General features: G+C 43.3%; 1 protein-coding gene across 5 annotated transcripts; it reads right to left on the bottom strand.

Annotated features, from left to right (window-relative positions):
- Positions 1 to 3,106: 3,106 nt before the first annotated feature.
- PRSS35 (serine protease 35) lies at positions 3,107 to 18,249 on the bottom strand. Of its 5 annotated transcripts, none has more exons than XM_065056418.1 (2): positions 17,671 to 18,249; positions 3,107 to 11,878 (listed from the first exon to the last, which is right to left on the bottom strand). In XM_065056418.1, exon 2 carries the CDS (start codon positions 11,861 to 11,863, stop codon positions 10,622 to 10,624), a length of 1,242 nt encoding a protein of 413 aa, XP_064912490.1. In that variant the 5' UTR covers positions 11,864 to 11,878; positions 17,671 to 18,249; the 3' UTR covers positions 3,107 to 10,621. The 5 variants fall into 5 exon arrangements, with proteins under 5 accessions (XP_064912490.1, XP_064912493.1, XP_064912489.1 ...); XM_065056421.1 differs by lacking the exon at positions 17,671 to 18,249 and adding an exon at positions 17,508 to 17,631; XM_065056417.1 differs by lacking the exon at positions 17,671 to 18,249 and adding an exon at positions 17,494 to 17,630.
- Between the last annotated feature and the right edge of the window lie 345 nt (positions 18,250 to 18,594).

Genomic DNA, 18,594 nt, shown 5'->3' with positions numbered 1-18,594 from the left:
ACTGCTTTGCTCTCACGGAAAGTTTTGTGGGTTTTAATGGCCATATTATCTGAATGTTGTTTAGATATCTGCCAAAACATTCTCACATCTGTAGAAGGCTGATCATCATCACCACTGGGAGATACTGACTTTGGATTGTCCCTCATTCTGTATTTAGCAGAGGTACCTAAAAAGCTCTCTGCTGAGGGAATAATGACATTGGCATCCCACTAAAATGAAAACAAAGCAAAACAACCCCCCAGAAAACCCTAATTGCTTTAAAAGATTATTTCTATGCACTTAGTCAATAGGTAGTAGAAAATAGTCATGTCAAGTAATCTTTAAGAATGGCTCAGAATCTTGCAGTTATTTTAGAAATTGTCTGCTTCATAGACAACCTGGTTTCCCACCAGCCTGACATGTCTGAGCTGTGGGTTTATCATGTTTCTCCCATGATACACTTGGTTCCACAGTGACATTGCCAGACAAGCCCAAAAATTTACAGAAATTTTGTTTGCAAATTAGGAGGAGGGAGGTGGCTTCTAGATCTAGAAATGTGACTTCTTATATGTCTAAAAATACTTGCCTTGAAGCTTATCCTTTGCCATATAGAAATAAAACCAAAACAAACCAAAAAATCCCCCAAACAAACAAAAAACCCCACTGTGTTGTGGCCTGGAAAAGTATGTGGTTGCACCCCCCTGTCCCAGGACTATGTAATTTTCACTCTGTACACGGGCTCTGTCTGATGTGGTGAGAGATGAGCACACAAGGGCCAGCTTGGGCTTAGCAAATGGACTACACTTACAGCCCTAGCTCCCACTTGTGTGTTAAAAAAAAGGACTGGTATAGGGATATAGCGAAGCATGGGATTTCTAATGTTCTTTCCAACATTTACAGTGCTTTCAGTTTATGTTGTTTAATGGTATTGAGGGGGGGAAAGGCAGGTGTTCTTCACTGCACACACTGGAATATGAAGGTGTTAGCCCTTCTGTAGAGTTGGGATTTTCTCTTTTAAAAATGGTTTGTAAAGAAACGCTGCAGACAAGACCTATCTACAACATCTACAGCTTCTCTTTTCCAGGGTTAGTTCTTGGATTAGCCCTAGAAGGCTGTGCTGCTGCAACGAGACTTTACCTGGGCAGCGGGCTTCAAAAACTGGTGTGATAAACCTCCCCTGCAGCCAGCTACCAAGAAGGTCCCTGCCAAATTCCTCCAGGTGTTGAGCAGATGTGGCTCCCACACAGGCGCATCTCCCTGCCGGGGATCATTCCATTTTCATTTGAAACTGTTATTCCAGTGGAACTTGAGAGGCTACGGAAGCCATTTACAGGCCAGTTAGTATAATCTAATTAATAGCATAAAATTATTGTTATTTTTGCAGCCAGTTAAAACAGTGAAATTAAATAAAGCTTCCCTCGGAGAGGAGGATGTGTCTAGGAGATGAAACCATGTGCTTGCTGCTGTGGTCCAGTACCTGTGTCCTCTCCCTCAGTCAGCATCCATGCTGTCAAGGCAGCCTGGAGCTGTTTTGTAAGGCACGTCACAAGATCGCTCCTTCAGCCGACAGCCTGCATTTATGTTGACTCAGAGCTTATGAAAGCATTTCCCAAGGCTGGGTCCAGATTTGTTCTATGTTTGCAGCTGTTACCTTAATAGCACTTTGAAGTGGTTTCTCTTGGACAGAAAACCAAGTTCCTCACTGTATAGCACTAGTGGTCAAGCATTATTTATTTAATTTAATTTTATGTGTTTGGTGTTTAAATAGAAAATGAGGTAAAACCCCAAAGTGGACCAATTTAAAAAATTAAGAAGTGGAATTAGCAACAGAGAGAACCCAAGATGGGCAGGGAAATGTGAGATGAAGTTGCAAAAGGCACTGAAGCATAGAGAGAGGTTAGTCTTGCTCCAAAGGGCAGGACTCCAAGGAAGCATAGGCACAGTGGGACTGTGCAGATGCTCTGGCCAACGGAGGCACTCAAGGAGAGGCTGGAGCAAGGCGAGCCACGGTGAGCCCTGCAGGGAAACCCCCATAGGCGCAGCTCCTGGCTGGGGCCCTGGTTGGCACCGTTCCATGCAGTCGAGGAGCTCTCTTTCCCAGAAGGATGGGATGGGATGGGATGGGATGGGATGGGATGGGATGGGATGGGATGGGATGGGATAGGGTGGGATGGGATGGGATAGGGTGGGATGGGATGGGATGGGAGGATGTGCTGTGTGTGGTGGAAGAGTTGTAGCACAAGATTCGCAGGACGAGAGACGTCTGAGCCTGTACATCAGTGACGGGAATACTGGGAGGAGGGTGTCTTGACCTGCCCTGGCTGCATTTCCTTCAGTGTCTCTGCAGTGGAGCTGGGATGGGTTCCCCAGTCACTTTCATCCCTCAGCTGTGTGCATGCCTGATGTAAATCTCTTGGAAGACTAAGGGAAGCAGTCTGAAGCAGCACCCAGAAGTGAACAGGGAACTGATGGAGTTTGTTGCCTGTAGGACCGAGGCACATGTTTCCCAGCTGTCCTGGAGGGGAGCAGCAGCATCAGTTCCATACATTACTGGAACAGGGAGAGCCAGAACTTTTCCCCACTATAAAAATATTTGTCCTAAGAGTCAAAGGCATGAAAAACAATTCCTAGGGATAGGACTAATGTGAAAAAAAACACATTGACAAGTTCAAAGTGGTCTGTTTGTAAACCTTCCAATATGCAAAAGGAAATCAAGAAAAGGTGCTTCATTAGCCTGATGATGAATGCATAAAGCATAGGGTGGGGGAAAGGTTGGTGTCATTAATGTGAAGGATGCAAAGGTGATGGGTGAATTGAGAAGAAATGCACACACACTCTGTGGCCTTTCTTTTATGCTTGTAGCTGGAAATAACTAATGCAATCTCTGCAGAGCCTTCAAGCTAAAGATGAGTTTAAAGCTGCCTCTCCTTGTGTGTGTGCATGTGGTGTACCATGGATTTGTACATCAAAATAACTGAGCCAAAACTACTTCTAAAGTTGTAATCCCATTAAGACAATTTTCTACCAGTTTAAAGGTAGTAAAATGCAATTAGTGGCAGCTGTATTTTTTTTTTAATCTTGTGGACACTGTTTTCACAGTATGGACAGAAAACTAACCTCACATTGGTCGTTGCACAGATGTCTGACTTTATTTAGTCCCAACCAGTAAGGAAAAATCAATAAGCAAGAAGTGAATAACTCAAGCACATCAGTCATATAAGCAGCATTACTTGGTCACAGATCACTGTTGTAACAGATTAATTTATAGGCAATAAAGTATCATATCTAAATTGAACACTGTCAAAACTATTTTCCCTTTTGAGGATTGGCTTGCTTTTTATTTCCTTCTAAAAGAAAGAAACCTGTTTACAGATCATAAGTGCCTAGTGTATAATGCTCTATGACAAATAAATACATGTGTTATGCAGTAGGTCAAAGTTCCTTCTAAGGTTCACCATTGTAAATGAGAGGAGAAAGGGATGCAGTGTTTGATTACTGAAGCTTACCGTTTCAACCCACCATTATTAAAAATGACTCCATACATACTCCATGGATGAATACAGCAAAATGTATAAAACGATAAAATGTCAGTGGCCATGTACCTGGAAGCCTCTGTTCATGTCCACCATTTAAGAAGACCAGGTCTGAGTCCAAACTCACAATAAGCAGCAGGAGTTTGGTAACAAAACAAATCCCTGTCCCTGTGGGAAGATGTTGGTTAAACCACCAGCAACTGGTTGTTCTTTTACCATGTAGCTCACCACAGCTCTGGAATGCAGCCAGAGCCTGCATAGACAAGCATGGCAGAAAAACCCATACACCACACATATCTACAAAGTCTCCATTGTGTTTATGCATACATACATTTCAAAATATCCCTGTTTTATTAAAATAAAAATCTGGTGCTTGTCTTAGATTTTTTTTTTCCTTTTTATTGCTAGCAAATCCCCTTTAGGGTAACTTTGCAATCTCTTTTTTGTGTGTGCATGTGTGTTGTGTGTGTGTGTGTGTGTGTGTGTGTGTTTGGGAGGGGAAACCCCTGCTGGCATTTGAGGGCATGTTGTATCCCCACCACCAAGCAGGATGTTTTGCTCCTGTACAAGAGTCAACAATATTTAGCTGATGAGTTAATAATTCAAGAGAAAGCAAAGGAATGTAAAAACTAGGGTTGCCTTTCACTGTAGGAAAAATATAAATAATGTTTTCTTCCATTTAGTAAGGCACTGTACTTTTTTGGGGGTGACCACTGTCTTCACCTTTGCCTTCTCATGTCCTCTTCTCCCTTGAGGCCCAGCCTGCTCCAAAATGCCCCAGAGAGGTATGGACACAAAAGGCCCTTTGCCATGTGCTGTGCCCTGGCTGTTTTCATCTTTGATTAAGCAAAACTGAAACCAGCATTTAATCCATAAAGCTGGAAATTAGACTGGAGGGGGAGGGGTGGGAGAATGCTGTCACTGCAGCCAAAGGGCAGCTGAGTAATTTGTCTGAAAAACAGCCCAATGTGGTTTCCTCCAATGTTTTCAAACTCTTTCACATGGAAAAGAAGTAGAGCCATAGCAACTGCAATAATTATGGTGCATAGATAATTGCCAAGAGGGACAATCTTTCTGAAATATTTGTATAGCTTTTCCAGTATATCTGATCTTCTTTCTTAGCAACAACAGCTGATGTGTTAGCCTTTATCAAGGCTCAGAGAAATATTCCAAGCAGGAGGAATGAACAGTTATTCAGGAAAACCTGTGTAATAACCAACATAAGTTTCCACTTCTTTGGTGGATTTGAGTTGCTGTTATTTAGTGAAGGCTTTTTGAGCATTTGTTAAAGATTATGGGAACTGGAAGTATGACAAGGGACTGGGCTGTATCAGTATGCTTTAGGGCTGAAAATATGCTTGGATGGGGTGCCAGTTCAAGTCCCCCAGGGCCCATGGGAATGTGAGACCCACAGCACATCTTGGAACGCATCTTCCACAGGAGCAACCAGTAGCTTGTGAGCAGCCTGAAGGGGACAACGCTGTCACCCCTGGGCTTCTGTTTGTGTCCACTGGGTAGGGGCTGAGAATCATTTTTCAGGCACTAAGACATTATTCCAGAAGGTGGCAAAAGGTAAACTACAACAATGAAAAAATTTAGATCCTGTTGCCAGCCTCACATGGACTTTGGTCTGGGCGATGAGGCTGTCGATATTTATTCCCCTGTGGCTCATACGCCTCTTCCATTAAGGACCACCAGAGCTGGAGGGGAAGCCCTTGCCAGACCCCTCTTAAATATCGATTGTATTAGACACACCGTTAATCACTGCTGTAATCATTTCTAAACTTTCCATTAAAGATTTCCAGCAGCTCTTATCCTTGCCAAAAATCTCTCCTTTTACTGTCAGTGATGAAATCAGCACCAGTTTCAAGGGTACAGAGCTAAGATAATGCTGAGAACCAAGATTATAATATTTTACAGACTTCTAATTTGGCCTTGTTCTACAGCTCTCTGGGAGAGAAAATACAACAATAGCTAATAGCAGAAACTGAACCAATTACTTATTTCAGAATTAATAAGTTGTGGCACAGTCTGTGAGTCATTTCCTTGCTGAATCAATTTTTTTTTTTACCCATCAAATTTGCTCATGGAGTAATTATCTGGAAGACAGGAGTAGACAGGGAGGTTTTTTTCGCAGAACAAATTTAAAGAAACATTAATATCTTGTAAGACCATGTCCCAGATGATTCACTGATAACCTTTTACAAGCATTTACAGAAGGGAGTTTGTGCAACACTGCCATAGCTAACAAACTACATCATGACAGAGGAAAAGGAAAACAACAGAAAATATTTATTGACATAGTATGTGCATTGTATAATGTCTCAATATATCAAAGGTTTGCATTTATTTTCCCAAATGAGTTGTCATTTTGTGCAGTTAAAAATAATATAAAAACACATTTTTGAAGTTTTCCGTCAGTCTTAAAGAAGTTAAGAACATTAAAGAATCATCAAAGATACCTCTGGAGGTTTTTAAGCTAAATGCTATGTCACACTTGGAGAAAAAGGCTGGTGCAACAGGGACTCAAATATACTTCCAAATCCTTTGAGATTAGTGTGCAATTTTAAGCTTTCAATTTAACAATATTCTTTACTTTTTTTTCTCCCCATTCATTCTTTAATCCAGGAATTTGTAAACAGAAGTATCTGCAATATTCTTTGCTTTAGAATTAGAAGCAGTTGATTAAATTTCTACAAAGATACCAAACACAAACAGAAGGTATTTGAAATAAATTTCTCCCTAGAATTTGTATGTACATGAAAAAATAGACCCAACATTTAAATGCTTCAAGTCTGAGATTTTTCGTTTGTTGTTTCTGTTTGTTTGTTTGTTTGTTTGTTTGTTGTGAGGTTTTTTGTTTGGTTTGTTGCTTTTCTGTCTTTGTTGGTTTGTTCATTTGTTTTGTTTTCCAATGTGAAACAGCCTTTACAGAAATCCCGACAAATGTTCAGGTTTGAGAAACTTTCAAGTGAAATAAACCCCCTTCACCCACCCCACTCTTGGTGACCCGCAGTGCTGGGGAGTTCACACTGATAAGCCTTTTGGCCAGGACATGGATCTGTTGCTTCCCAAGGACCCTAAATGAGCACAAGCATAATCCCTGTAATTTGGGGCAGGGATTATAGACCAGAGTCAAACCCCCCTGCCTGACGGTTGTACCTGCCAAAACCTGAACCTTCTCACAGCCGCTTCCTTGATGCGCTTGGCTGGGAAGAACAGCCTTGACTTTAACAGCGAAAGGAGACTGTTCATGTAACTTGTGGTTTTTACATCTTAATTTATACTGTTATTCCTTTATCAGCTGCCTGCTTTTTCTGACAATAGGTCCCCTTGCTACCTTGCAGCCATTTCATCTGTTACTTTTCACACTTTCTTTATCCCTTGCATACCACCTCCATCTTTCTGCTCTTCTATACCATCTTTTTCTCCTGCTCTCTCTTTCTGTATTAATTGCTGTTTGCTGCCAGGTCATTCCTTATCAGCAGGACAGGAGGAATTCCACAGCTGCTTTTCTCCTCCAGATGCAAACGAACAATTTTTTTACTTAAGCCACATTCTGTGCGGATTCATCCTCCATACAGACACATGCATCTGCAAAATTTGGATGGTAAATTATAAACTGAGTCAAGGAGTTTTTAAAAGTATCGGGTAGACTATACCTCAGGTAACAGAAATAATTTTGCTACCTAATATTGTGTTTTTCTTTTGTTAAGATAATACAAAGTTATATTTAATTTTTCACATTGCAGATGATCCCCTTGACTTCCATCATATGTTTCAGAGCCCCAAATTAAACTCATGCACAAATGCTTGCAGAAGCTGGTCTGCATGTGTTAATGGTTGGTATATGAGGTTTGTCTTTGACCCGGGGAAGACTTACTTGTTAACTTTACAAATTGCCAGTAGCCCCCTAACAGAAAAGGGATTTGACTGAGTTTGTTTTTCTCCTAAAGCCAGGAATACAGTTAAAGAAAAAGATCTACTATAGCAACTGTTACAGAAAAGCGTTAGTACTGATGAAAACAAATTATGTACAGCCTGGCATTTGAAAGAGGGAAAAATCCTTTGGGGAACATCACAAGGGCTCTGTCCCCTTCTTGGGCCGGAAATCCAGCCTTGATGCTGGTGACCTTGACAACAACAGAGCTGATCTACTTACTGAGGACACCCACTCCTTGTATTTTCTCATAGATGACTAGATACATCTGCAGTTTCTTAAGGAAATCTGAGATGATCACAGCTTAGAAATTCTTGTCCCATTTGCAGTGGCTGGTACCAAGAGCTCTATACCAGACATTGACCTCCTGGTGTAATGTATAAGCACTCAATTTGTGAACTATTTCAGAAGTCCCTGTAGTAAGCAGCCACAACACCTACATAGAGCATTTCCTTCTCTATTAGGCCAAGTGGTAGACTGAAATGCTGCCCAGAACGCAAATACAATAGGAATAACATTTTGTCCAGGTCTTCTCATGCCTGCATTCCCTTGTCTGAAGGTGCTGACCCAGTCAAAATGGCACACGCTCTACAAGCCTATATATTTGTGTGTGTTTGTGCATGTGCATTCAGACACAAAGACTTGAATATATATATAGTTTTGATTAATTTTTTTGTTGCTCTGGCCAGCCTCTCCAATCTCTTAGTACCACAAAATAGGGCACTGAGCATCTAATACTTATCCTCTGAGGATAAAAATTTGTCACCAAGCCTGGTATGAGAACTTGAGGTTGTGGCTGAGGTATTTATGCTGAATGATTATTATAACAAGACCATTTGAAAGCTGATGTAAAAACTTTTCATTCTTACCTTGTCCTTGATTCCCAAACTAACACAGAAATAGGTTATATTTCTGCTCCTAAGGAGTACATCTAAATAAGACTCAACAAAACAAAGAATTTGCTAAGCCATCTTACCGTGGTTTTGGACCCAAATCAACAATGAGAATAATTGTAACAAAATCTATGGACCTAGGTAGACTTGTATCAAATTAACAATGTGGTACCTTATTTGTCACAGTAACTATGAAAAAAGGCACTTAAGAAAAACATTACAGAGCCAGCTAAAGAATATTGTAGGCTCATTGCATAGTGTGAGAGTATTAAACACTGGACTGAGGTGATTTAAAATTACTGTCAGCAAAGCCATACATCTTAGTAGAGACGTTAACAACAATAAAAAATAATTAACCTTAAAGTCTTAGACATTAGTTTCTAAGCTTATAAAATTATTATTAGTTTTCTGCAATCACACAATATCACAAAATTTTAAAAAGGGGAAAGAAAAGTGTTCCCTGAAAAGGCTGACATTAAAAGAAATATTATATTTTAAAATGACATCTCTTTCAATTAATGAAATATTGTTAGAGTTATGGTAAGGAAGCAAGTCTTAAATTTTTATGCTTTGGCAATAATATGACCAAGAAAGTTGCCTGCACATTCCAAGTGTCAGGTTTTATGCTTCCGATCATCTACAAAAAAAGTGGGTTATTAAAATGATCTTATTTCATCAGAAGATATTACAAGCATATTTTAAAGATACCAACAAACAAATACTGTTTTAAAATCTTGTTATATTTTTTTTCTTCAGCACAGGAAGAAAATGTCTTTTGGTCAGCATAAACTTATGATCAAAAGAATGAAGTATTGTGGTAGTGAATAATCATAAAAGTATTGAAACCCAAAGGATATGATTGGAAATACACAGTATCATTTTATCTTACTAGATTAACGTAGCACCATAACAATCCTGTGTGCTTCAAAATTTTGATATAAAATAAAAGATATAGACTTGTGTAGCAGTCAACAACAATTTTTAAAAGCTGATTTGTGTTTAAAAGTGTGTAAAAGGTAAGCTCTCTTTGTGTTTTCATTAAATACATGGTTCAGCAAACTCATTGAATGAAATTATTTGTTAACTATCACTAATACCAAACAAGATATTTGTTATAATGTACAGGACAGTTATTCTACCATTCAGAAGATGGTATAATTTAGTTGGCAGAATCTTTTAGTTCAATGCTGTAACTCCTGTTGAGGTGGAGTCTGAATATGACATGATTAAAACTACCCATTTTGCAAAACCATATAAAGCCAACCTAAAGTATTACTTTCCAACTCCCAGCCTAATACATACTATCCTATCTATGAAGCTGAACTCTTATAAAAGTAATTTATAAAACCCGAAAAAAATGGTTAGCACCCTAAAAATCTGTGAAGCTCTAAATGATTGTCAGATAGCCACTTCAGAAGTCAGTGACTTCTTCCAGTGGTAAAGCTAAACTTTTGACTAGAAACTAAACCTACAGCTCTCCAAATACTAATTAGTAGGCAAATGCATGTGTTTAAGAGATATAGCTTCTCAAAGAAGATTTAAGGGCATTAAATTACGTCCTGATGTTTCTTCTTCTTGCAAACATGGAAACTTCTATGTTCATTAATTTCTTCTTGCTGTTTTTACTGAGAAATGAAGTAAAACTTATCTTTAAGGTCCTCTGCTACAGAAATTCAGGATTTCCATGGAAGTCTTCCTGGAGCAACCAGAGGAGGAAGTTTTCCAAACTAACAAGCATGAACTAGACTGTTGCTTCTCATCATGGAGCTGTGGTCTTCAGAGAATGCCAAAATAATATCTTGTTCTCATGCAGTTCTCTGGATCACCCCGCATACACAGTAATGTTCTGTATGCACAACTTGCATTGAAGAATTGGAACAGAACCCTGAGAAAAGCAAATCCATTGGGAGAAATAGATGTTGTTTAATAATACCAGTTTGAGATATTTCACTCCTTTCCTTGAAAAAAAAAAAAAAAAGACAGGTGTACTCATCTTTTTCCTGATGCAAATGGTTTGAATTTATCACGATTGCAAATAACATAAATATGGTTGGGATTTTAAGTGCATATTTAGGGCTGATTGCAATTCGAAATTTTTTTTTGACAATTCTACCCCTCCGACAGCAATTCAGTGTTCCTCAAGTCACTATTACATTACTAGTGAGCTCTGAGTTTAAAAACATCCTGACTCGGAGTGATGTTCTTCCAGTACCTGCTGCAGCAGACTTTCGCTCTACGGTAATGCGGGTGGCTAAGCGACTTGGGTTCAGGTCTTTTCAGCCCTGTGTGCAAGTCTCATCATTCCCATGCATCCAGAAACAAATCTGGGCATACTTGAGAGGAGTAATTCTTACTGCTACATTGTAATCCTGCTGTTCACCATTGACATCCACCCACTGATGGCCAGAGAAAACTGCAATGATCTTGCGTTTCCACTTCTTTTTGTTTGGCTCCTTGAGACGGAGATAGACACCAGATCCAGTGGAGCCAGGCTCAGCATCACAATACTGATAAAAGAGATCATTGGACTCATCAGAAATGCTACAAAATCTATAGACCAGCTGCCCAGACCGATCATTGTCAAAACCTGAGAAGTGGATCATACTCCCAGGCATCATTTTGATTGTCGGGCTGATTCCCAGCTCCATGTATTTCCTTTTGTGGGGACGCTTGAGCTCCAGAACAGCATAATCGTAATCCAGGGCAATATCCCCAGAGACACCCTTAAACCAGCCTTTCGGGATGTGGGTACTCTTCACCCTGGTCCACTGGAAGGAGGGCATGCCATCTGAGGTCTCCTGCTTCCTCCCAGATCTCCTCTGCTTTCTCCCATCACCTTTGTATCGTCGCCTTTTTCCTGTGGCAACTTCAGGGTCCTCTTGGGCCGCAGAAACTTCTCTCCTACTTCTTTTACCACCTTTGCGCTTCCTGCCGTCGCCTCTGGATTTTGTCCTCATCAGGCCCACCCTCAGCCTTTTGCTGCCCTTAACATAATCCTTGCCATTGTGCAGGCAGTGGGCAGCTGTTAGCACATGCTTGGGAGAAATGAGAACACCACTGCAGCCAGTAGAGATCTTCACAGCTGTGTTGAACGGAAAGTTGGTCATAAAGCGCCTGTCATAGATGCTGAACCTGCTGTCTGTTCCATATATCTGCCTCTTCTTTCTCGGAGACCTTTGTACGGTTGTGTTTCCAACTGGCTCAAGCACTGGTCCAAGGACATTCACTTCGGTCAGGGTACGTGTGCCATTTTCAAAAACTGTCTCATAGGATAAGAGGTCCTTCAAGTCAGACAAGCTTGGCACCGGCAATTTCCTTTGACATTCAATTCCACATACACTGTTCAGCTCTAATTTGGGTTTTGCTTCAAATTTAGGGCTGTCAAGGGAGAAAGTTCTTCTGCTCACAATCTGGGGAATCTTCTTTAAGTGCCAAGTAAAATCTTGTTCAGTTTCTGTTCCATTAGTGAGACCCAATATAGGTATGCAAAATATGAATAGCAGTAACATGTGCTCCATCTTATCTATTTTTTTCTAAAACAAGAAAGAGAAATTTGAAAATACACATTGGAAATACACACAGTTATCTTAGTATCTTCAAAGTACAATCATGCAATATTAGCACTGACATCAGTGAAACAGAATTTAGCATTCTTCTCAAAATTAAAATGCCTCAAATATTCCCTGTATTGCCTTTGATGCTTTCAACAGTCTCTAGCAAGCTGGGTGCAGATGAGTCAGCCAACATCCATGCTGAGCTACCTACTGGAAGGTGGAAACAGCTGAGTTTTACCTGCTTTTCCCTCAGCGGGGCAGCAGTCTGAGTCATTCCATTCTGTACAGCAACCTGGTTTTATTTGTCATGTAGGAATGTAATAATGTTTTACATTTATCTTCTCTATAGCTGCTTTCCCCAACATCGCAGACTTTTAATATTCAGCTGGACAAGGTGCCAGGCTATCTTGTCTAGACTGTGCTTTTGCCAATAAAGGTTGGACCAGAGGATCATTGAGGTCCCTTGCAACCTGGTATTCTGTGATTCTGTGACACTTGTTGTGGGTAGAACATGGTTGTAAACTACTAATATGTTCAAAAGTCACATCCAAAAGTTGGGATCCAGGCAGAGATGGACAGACAGGCTGCACTCATGAGACTTAGGAACCCTTAGGAAAACAGATCAATTATGGTCTCTCATTTAATGGCCAAAAAGTAGCAGCTTTAAGTGACCTAAAAGTCACCAACACTTCTGCATTACTCATCCAGCTAGGACCTGTGAATCTGCCTGCTATGGAAAATGTCACTTTGCAAATTGCTCTCCCAAGGACCCAAATTAGAAAGATCTTCTTGCCCCTTTCAAAGTTTATGTTGTCTGGATGTGACAGATGGAGCAACCTGGGCACCTAAACAAGGTGGCAATTCTCATCATAAATGCTTTCAGCTTCTGCTGCTCTGAAAGGCACCATTATCCTGCAGATGCTGCCTTGTACCTCCCTGTGTGCCGTGGCCGCCAAACCCTCATTCATTTCCTGTGCGTGGGTGTCTGATTCTCTCTCAGGATGTCAAAGAATTTCAAAATCCGTGGTTGGAAGGGACAGGTGAGTGAGGAAAGTAGAAGGCTGCTGGTCTAGAGGAGTCTCCTGGTTATATACATACAGGAAAGCCCAGCCAAGTAGGAGGGACAAGTCTGCTGACTCATCACATGTCTTTTTCCAGCAGGATCCCACAAAGGCTGCAGGAACTGTGCTGTTTGTTTCTTATGGTCACTAGTGGAAAGCCCCACCTAGATGGGGTGATGCGCCACACAAAGAGCTAATACTTTAAATGGGAAACACGAAAAGCAGTATTATTACCATCTGTAGTTGGGAAACATGAAGAAAGAATGTAAAATTGTTAGAAGACTGTGACAGAGCCTGAAACTGAACCCAGAAGTCTTGATTCAGAGCTCAAAACCTGACTGAAAATACCATTTTTCTCCTTTGGCAGCAGTCATGCCAGTGGCATTAGCCAACTACTGGCCACTGTCCTTGGAAAAGCTGTGCTTTGTTCTCATGTCCTTCATTCCAATTACATGGAAACCTCAGCTGTGTGAAAAAAAGGGCCTATGATTAAACTTTAAAAGCCAAGCAATTCAAGGATATGTATGTGGTTAAGCTTTCTGGTTTACATTGTAATGGCAGTGTAAACCAGGGCAAAGATAACTGCTTTCCTTTTCTTGAGCTTAGTTTAGAGTAATATGAGCACTGCCATCCATTGAAACAGCCTGGTTACAAGCTACCTAAAGATCTAGCATGAAAAAGAGGAGTATGTGTGCAACATGGAAAAAAGAGTGGTAACATCACTTTAAAAGCTGTATAATGGACAAAAAACTCCTATAATTTTGAGGCATCTTCATCATACAGACATAGCTCTTGTCTGTAAGAGGTAACAATTACCACTAAGCACTGCGGTTCAAACATAGCTTGTTGCTTCTGATGTCAAATTCAGAGGGTGGTTTTGTTTTAGCATAATTTTTGGTGCTTTTCACCTTTGCCTGCATGAAACACCAACCTTCACCCAGAATTTACTCACTTGGATATGTATAAAATACATTTTACAATACAGTATAAACATAGCCCCCCTGGCTTTGAAGTAGCTAACCCGGGTTTTGGAGAAGATGTATGGACTTTCATAAAGCATCTGGAGTTTACAGTGACTCACAGCACTAAGCTCTGGCATGTGTGCCGTCATACTAAGAGCTATCTGAAGGTTTTAAAAGAAGAGCAGAGTCGTCCCAGGAACAAGATTTTGCAGATAGTCAACAGCTGGCCATACCAGTTTAGGTTACTGGTATAGCAGAAATGCACATATATAAACATTAACTTTAATATATGAAGTTACCTTCAAAGTATTGCTTTGGTTATTCTTCAATTAGTAATAAATTTGAAGAGAAATTATTATTAAATATCTATGGATAAATGATAAGGTGTCAAAATAAAGAAATACTGTTAGAGAGAACATAGGAATAGATTTTCTGGACTGACAAAAGGTCCACCTCAACTAAAATTGATGCAGAAAAGCTGGTTTAAATTTGCTTTGCTCTAACATAGCTGTTGAACAGCTACAAGGTATTAAGAAACCCAGATCTTCTGTCAGGCTCGAGAATGCCTTTTCTATGTTCTTTCCTAGAATACTCCTCCACTTCTCAAGCCTTCCTTGGGGTTTGGTCATTTGATATTTCTCTGTAGTTGAGTTTTGTGAGCCCTAAGGAAAGTTCATTCACTAACTGCTAGTTCATATAGAAAATCTTAGAGGTCCCTGGGTTGATATCATTCCACTGTGATGGCTGAACTCTTCCCAGATGGACCCATAAACTAACTTTTCTTTATACAGTGATTTTCTGCAAGCAAATGGGTGGAGTACTATGGCTTTCTTTAAAAAGGAAAAAAACAAAACTCATAACCCTCAATAGATGCGTTGGAGCCTCCCATTTGAAATACTATACTCAAGTGCTCTCTATTTACCCAAGCAGTCTTAGAAGCCAAGATTTTCATCAATCATAATGAACCACTTGTTGCTTGTAATGAACTAAATACATTTCAGAAGAACTGGAAGAAATCCAAGCCAAGGAATTTTATTAAAATGGTAATTCTCACTGCAGACCAGAGCAGTGGCCCTACTAGGCAGCTTTATCATTTACAGCCATGCACTTAAGCTCTGTTTACTAACCTGATCTCTGCTGTTTAAGCAAGGCCAACTTCAAGCACCAGCAATATCAGCAGTAGCCATGGCATATTTCAGGTTGCCAGCAAGGGGGAACACAGGAGTTTCTCTTGCCAGATAATGGGGACAGAAATGTGTAGAGGGCTGCAAAGACACCTTTGCAGGGTGAGAGAAATGGAGAGAAGATACAGTCTCCAGGGGAAGGAGGAAAGGCCCTGTGAGGGCTACAGGCTAGAAGCAAGAAAAACATATCAACATCTTACTCACACTTTCCACCATGCTGATTTCCACTCTTCCTCCACACCCTAAGCTGCTCTGCCCTCTCCTTTCTTTTGCTCCTTTCCCATAGAAATTTTGGGTTGGCTTACGGTAATTAGAACCCTTGAGCCAGCTCTGCCTTTATGGTAGGATGAATTGCTTCAGAGAAGACAGAATATGGAAACTAGAAAGTGAGAGAGAGATCCCCAGCCCCATGAGAATGTTGAAATTCTCCTTCCAGTTCCCAAACCCAGCTGTTAACAGTGAGGACTCCCTGTTCGTTGGCATTCCAGCTGCCAAACGTATGTATACAGTTAAAAGTATTTTCAGTTCTTCTCAATTCTTGCATCTAACATCAAATCTCTCTGCATTCGCAGGACAAAACCTACCCATGTCCTAACTTTTCAGGATGTCCTTCAAATATTTTGCCAGTGTGACCTATTTTAATCCACCAGAATGCATCTCAAATGCTCTGGGGAAGGCCTGTAGTTGAAGAGAACTAGAATGTTTCTCTTCAGGCTACCTCAGAGTGAATATACACGGCAGTGTAGTTCAGACAGAAGAAAAGTTGTGTCCAACTACCTGGCAGCATTTTGTCTTGGTCTGCTCAGTGTAGCCTCTGCTCTGGGGTTTGCTTTTTATTGTAGGAAAGTCAGAACATTTCAAACTAAGTTTACATAATTTTAAATGCAATTTTCAGTCCATAAAATATTAGAAGCTGCTACACTAACCACCTCCTTTAACTGCTTTTGGCCTTTTTCTTGAAGTGGCCTGAAAGTTGGAATTCATGGTTCTTCTCTGACAAAGGAAAACGGAGAAGAAATTTTGGAAATCACACACTCCTTAGAAGAAATCGTTACCCTAACCTTACCTGCCACTTCCCCCTTCACTCCTCCTGGTGTGCTCACTCTGTATATTGGTGCGTTGATTCCATCCTCTCCTCTGATTTACATAGAAAACCCCACAGCGACTGTTGGCTCTTACAACATTTAAGCAGTTTCAGTAGGCAGAAGAATAACTTAATTTTGCACGGCAGGCGTGGCAACTCATTTCTGAAATCACACACGCAGAGGGAAGCAAAGAAAGCGTGTGATGAATGGCAGTGGGGACAGTGGCTTCACCTCCGACGGGGCTTTCCCTTTCCCGGCCGACCCCGCCGCGGCCGCGGGGCGGCGCGCCCGGACAGCCGGTGGCCCGGCAACGGCGGCCGGAGCGGCTTCACCCTCTGCCTGCCGTCCCCTGGGTCCCGGGCTGGTCCCCGGCAGCCCCTGCTCCTCCCAGCCCTTCCCGCCGCCGGGCTCGTCCCTCCGCTCCTCCGGGTCGCGGGGAAGCGGCGGGGAGAGGCCGCGTCCCGGCCGCTGCTCCACCGCTGAGCGGCTCCGGCCGTCGAGCACGGCCAGACGGGGCAGCCCCCGGGAGGGGAGCGGGCGGGCACCAGTCAAGGACCAGCCCGAGGAACGACGGGGATACTTTGCCGGGATGGCCACTTTTCCACTGCCCGTTCCGTCACTGCCGGCTGCTCTTCTGGAGTGGCACGTTAAAGCCCAGGGTTCTCCTGAAACGGGCCGAGGATTGGGAGAGGACGGCTGTAACCCTACAGCTCTTGAGCCGCCCCCGGTCCTGCTTTCCGCAGCAAGCTCTGCTTTTCCGCGTCTGATCCAAAGGAGTTCCCTTTCTCCTAAGCCTGCAAGTTAAATACCTTGGCACAGCTTTTTTTTGCCATTCCAAGATAAATCTACTTCCAGCAGTGACGGATCTGGATGAAATTAGTGTCAATTGCAGAAGAGCGCGGGGCTGGTAGCGCGAATGCTGAGGGTATGAATCAGAAGTAAAGGAGAGGTTGTTTTGAAGGGTGAAGAGACTCCTTGCCTGCTCTCCGCAGAGGACACAGCACAGACACAAAACCCTGAAAGCCCAATAAATATGCCACTTGCTGCCATCCCGTTAGCCGTCTTGTGAAAGCAGCTTTTTTTAAAAAAAAAAAAAAAAAAAAGAAAAAAGAAAAAAAAAAGGACCAAATAAATGCGTCACGTTCTAGTCCTATCAAAAATATATCCATCAGGCTAAAGGGACAGCAGCTTTATACAAAACCCTCCAGCTGCCAAGCCCAAGGCACGGACATCGCTCAGCCACATATTCTTTTTAAAAACGACTACTGTAGTAAGAATGACATTGAAAAAAAAAAAAATCACCTTACGGAGGTTACCTTGGACCGCCCGGTCCCCGGCTCCGAGCTGCCCCGTCCACGGGCGGCCACCCTCAGCCCCCATCCCCAGCTCCCAGGCTTCCCACCGAGCGCTGCCACGATCAGGTCTCTCGGGCCAGCCTCTCCCCCCCAGGGCCGGCGTCGGGAAGAGTTTCTTTCATACCTGGCACCCCGCAGGACGAACGGAGGGGAAAGTGACCACAGCCCCGGGGCGCGGGCTCCCCGCTCCGCTCAGCGCCGCCCGCCCGCCGCCCAGCGCCCGCGGCTACTGAGGACGGGGCGGGGGGAGCAGCCAGGTCTTCACAGGCGGGGGAGGGGATGGAAAAAGGGAAAAAAAAAAAAAAAAAAAAAAAAGAAAAAGAAGGCGAGAGGGAGGAGGCCGGGAGGGCAAGAGGGGGAGGGCCGAGGAGGCAGATCCCGGTATCTTCTCGGATGGGAAGGGAAGACCGGGCTCTGCCTGCGGGGCGGGGAGGCGCATCGCCCCGGGAGAAGCGTCCTCCCGGCGCCGGGCGGAGAGCCGGGGTGACCGCGCCGGGACGGGGCGGGAGAGGCTGCCGGGCCGGGGGGGAAGGCGGAGACAAGCGGGGAGGCGGAGGGACCCCGTCCCGGGGGGAATGGCGGGAGGGCGCCGCACCGCTCCACCTGCGTGGGGCCGGGGCCGCCGGGCACGACGGGGCCGGGCGTCTGCGACGGCGGCAGCGAGGAGGGCTGCTCCTTCGCGACCTGCTGTGGGGCTCCGGGAGGAGGCGGGGAGCGGCTCCCGGCTCCTCAGGTGGCTCCTCGGGCCGGGATGGGTCTTGCGGCTGCGGGGGCTGCGGGGTGTGGGACTCTCCCAGCCCTCGGCATGCCCGCGCCTCCCTGTCCGCGTCCCTCAGGGGAGCCCCGGCCCCCGCCTCCCCGGCCCGCTCCTCTTGGGCGCTCCGCTCCTTCCTAGCCCCACTCCTCTCGGTCTCAGAGACCAAGTGAGAAGAGTATCCTTCTGGTCGTTACTACTCTTCATAATTCTTTTTCTGCCTTTCCCTTCCCTGGTGACCCTCTCGCCTCCTCTTCCAAGGCAGAAAGCTTTGGGTGGTAGTCTCTGCGCCAC

The sequence above is a fragment of the Columba livia genome, chromosome 3 (genome assembly GCF_036013475.1).
Source record: "Columba livia isolate bColLiv1 breed racing homer chromosome 3, bColLiv1.pat.W.v2, whole genome shotgun sequence".
NCBI lineage: Eukaryota > Metazoa > Chordata > Aves > Columbiformes > Columbidae > Columba > Columba livia.
The sequence above is the reverse complement of the archived record's forward strand: the minus strand, read 5'-3'. Positions and strand labels throughout refer to the sequence as shown.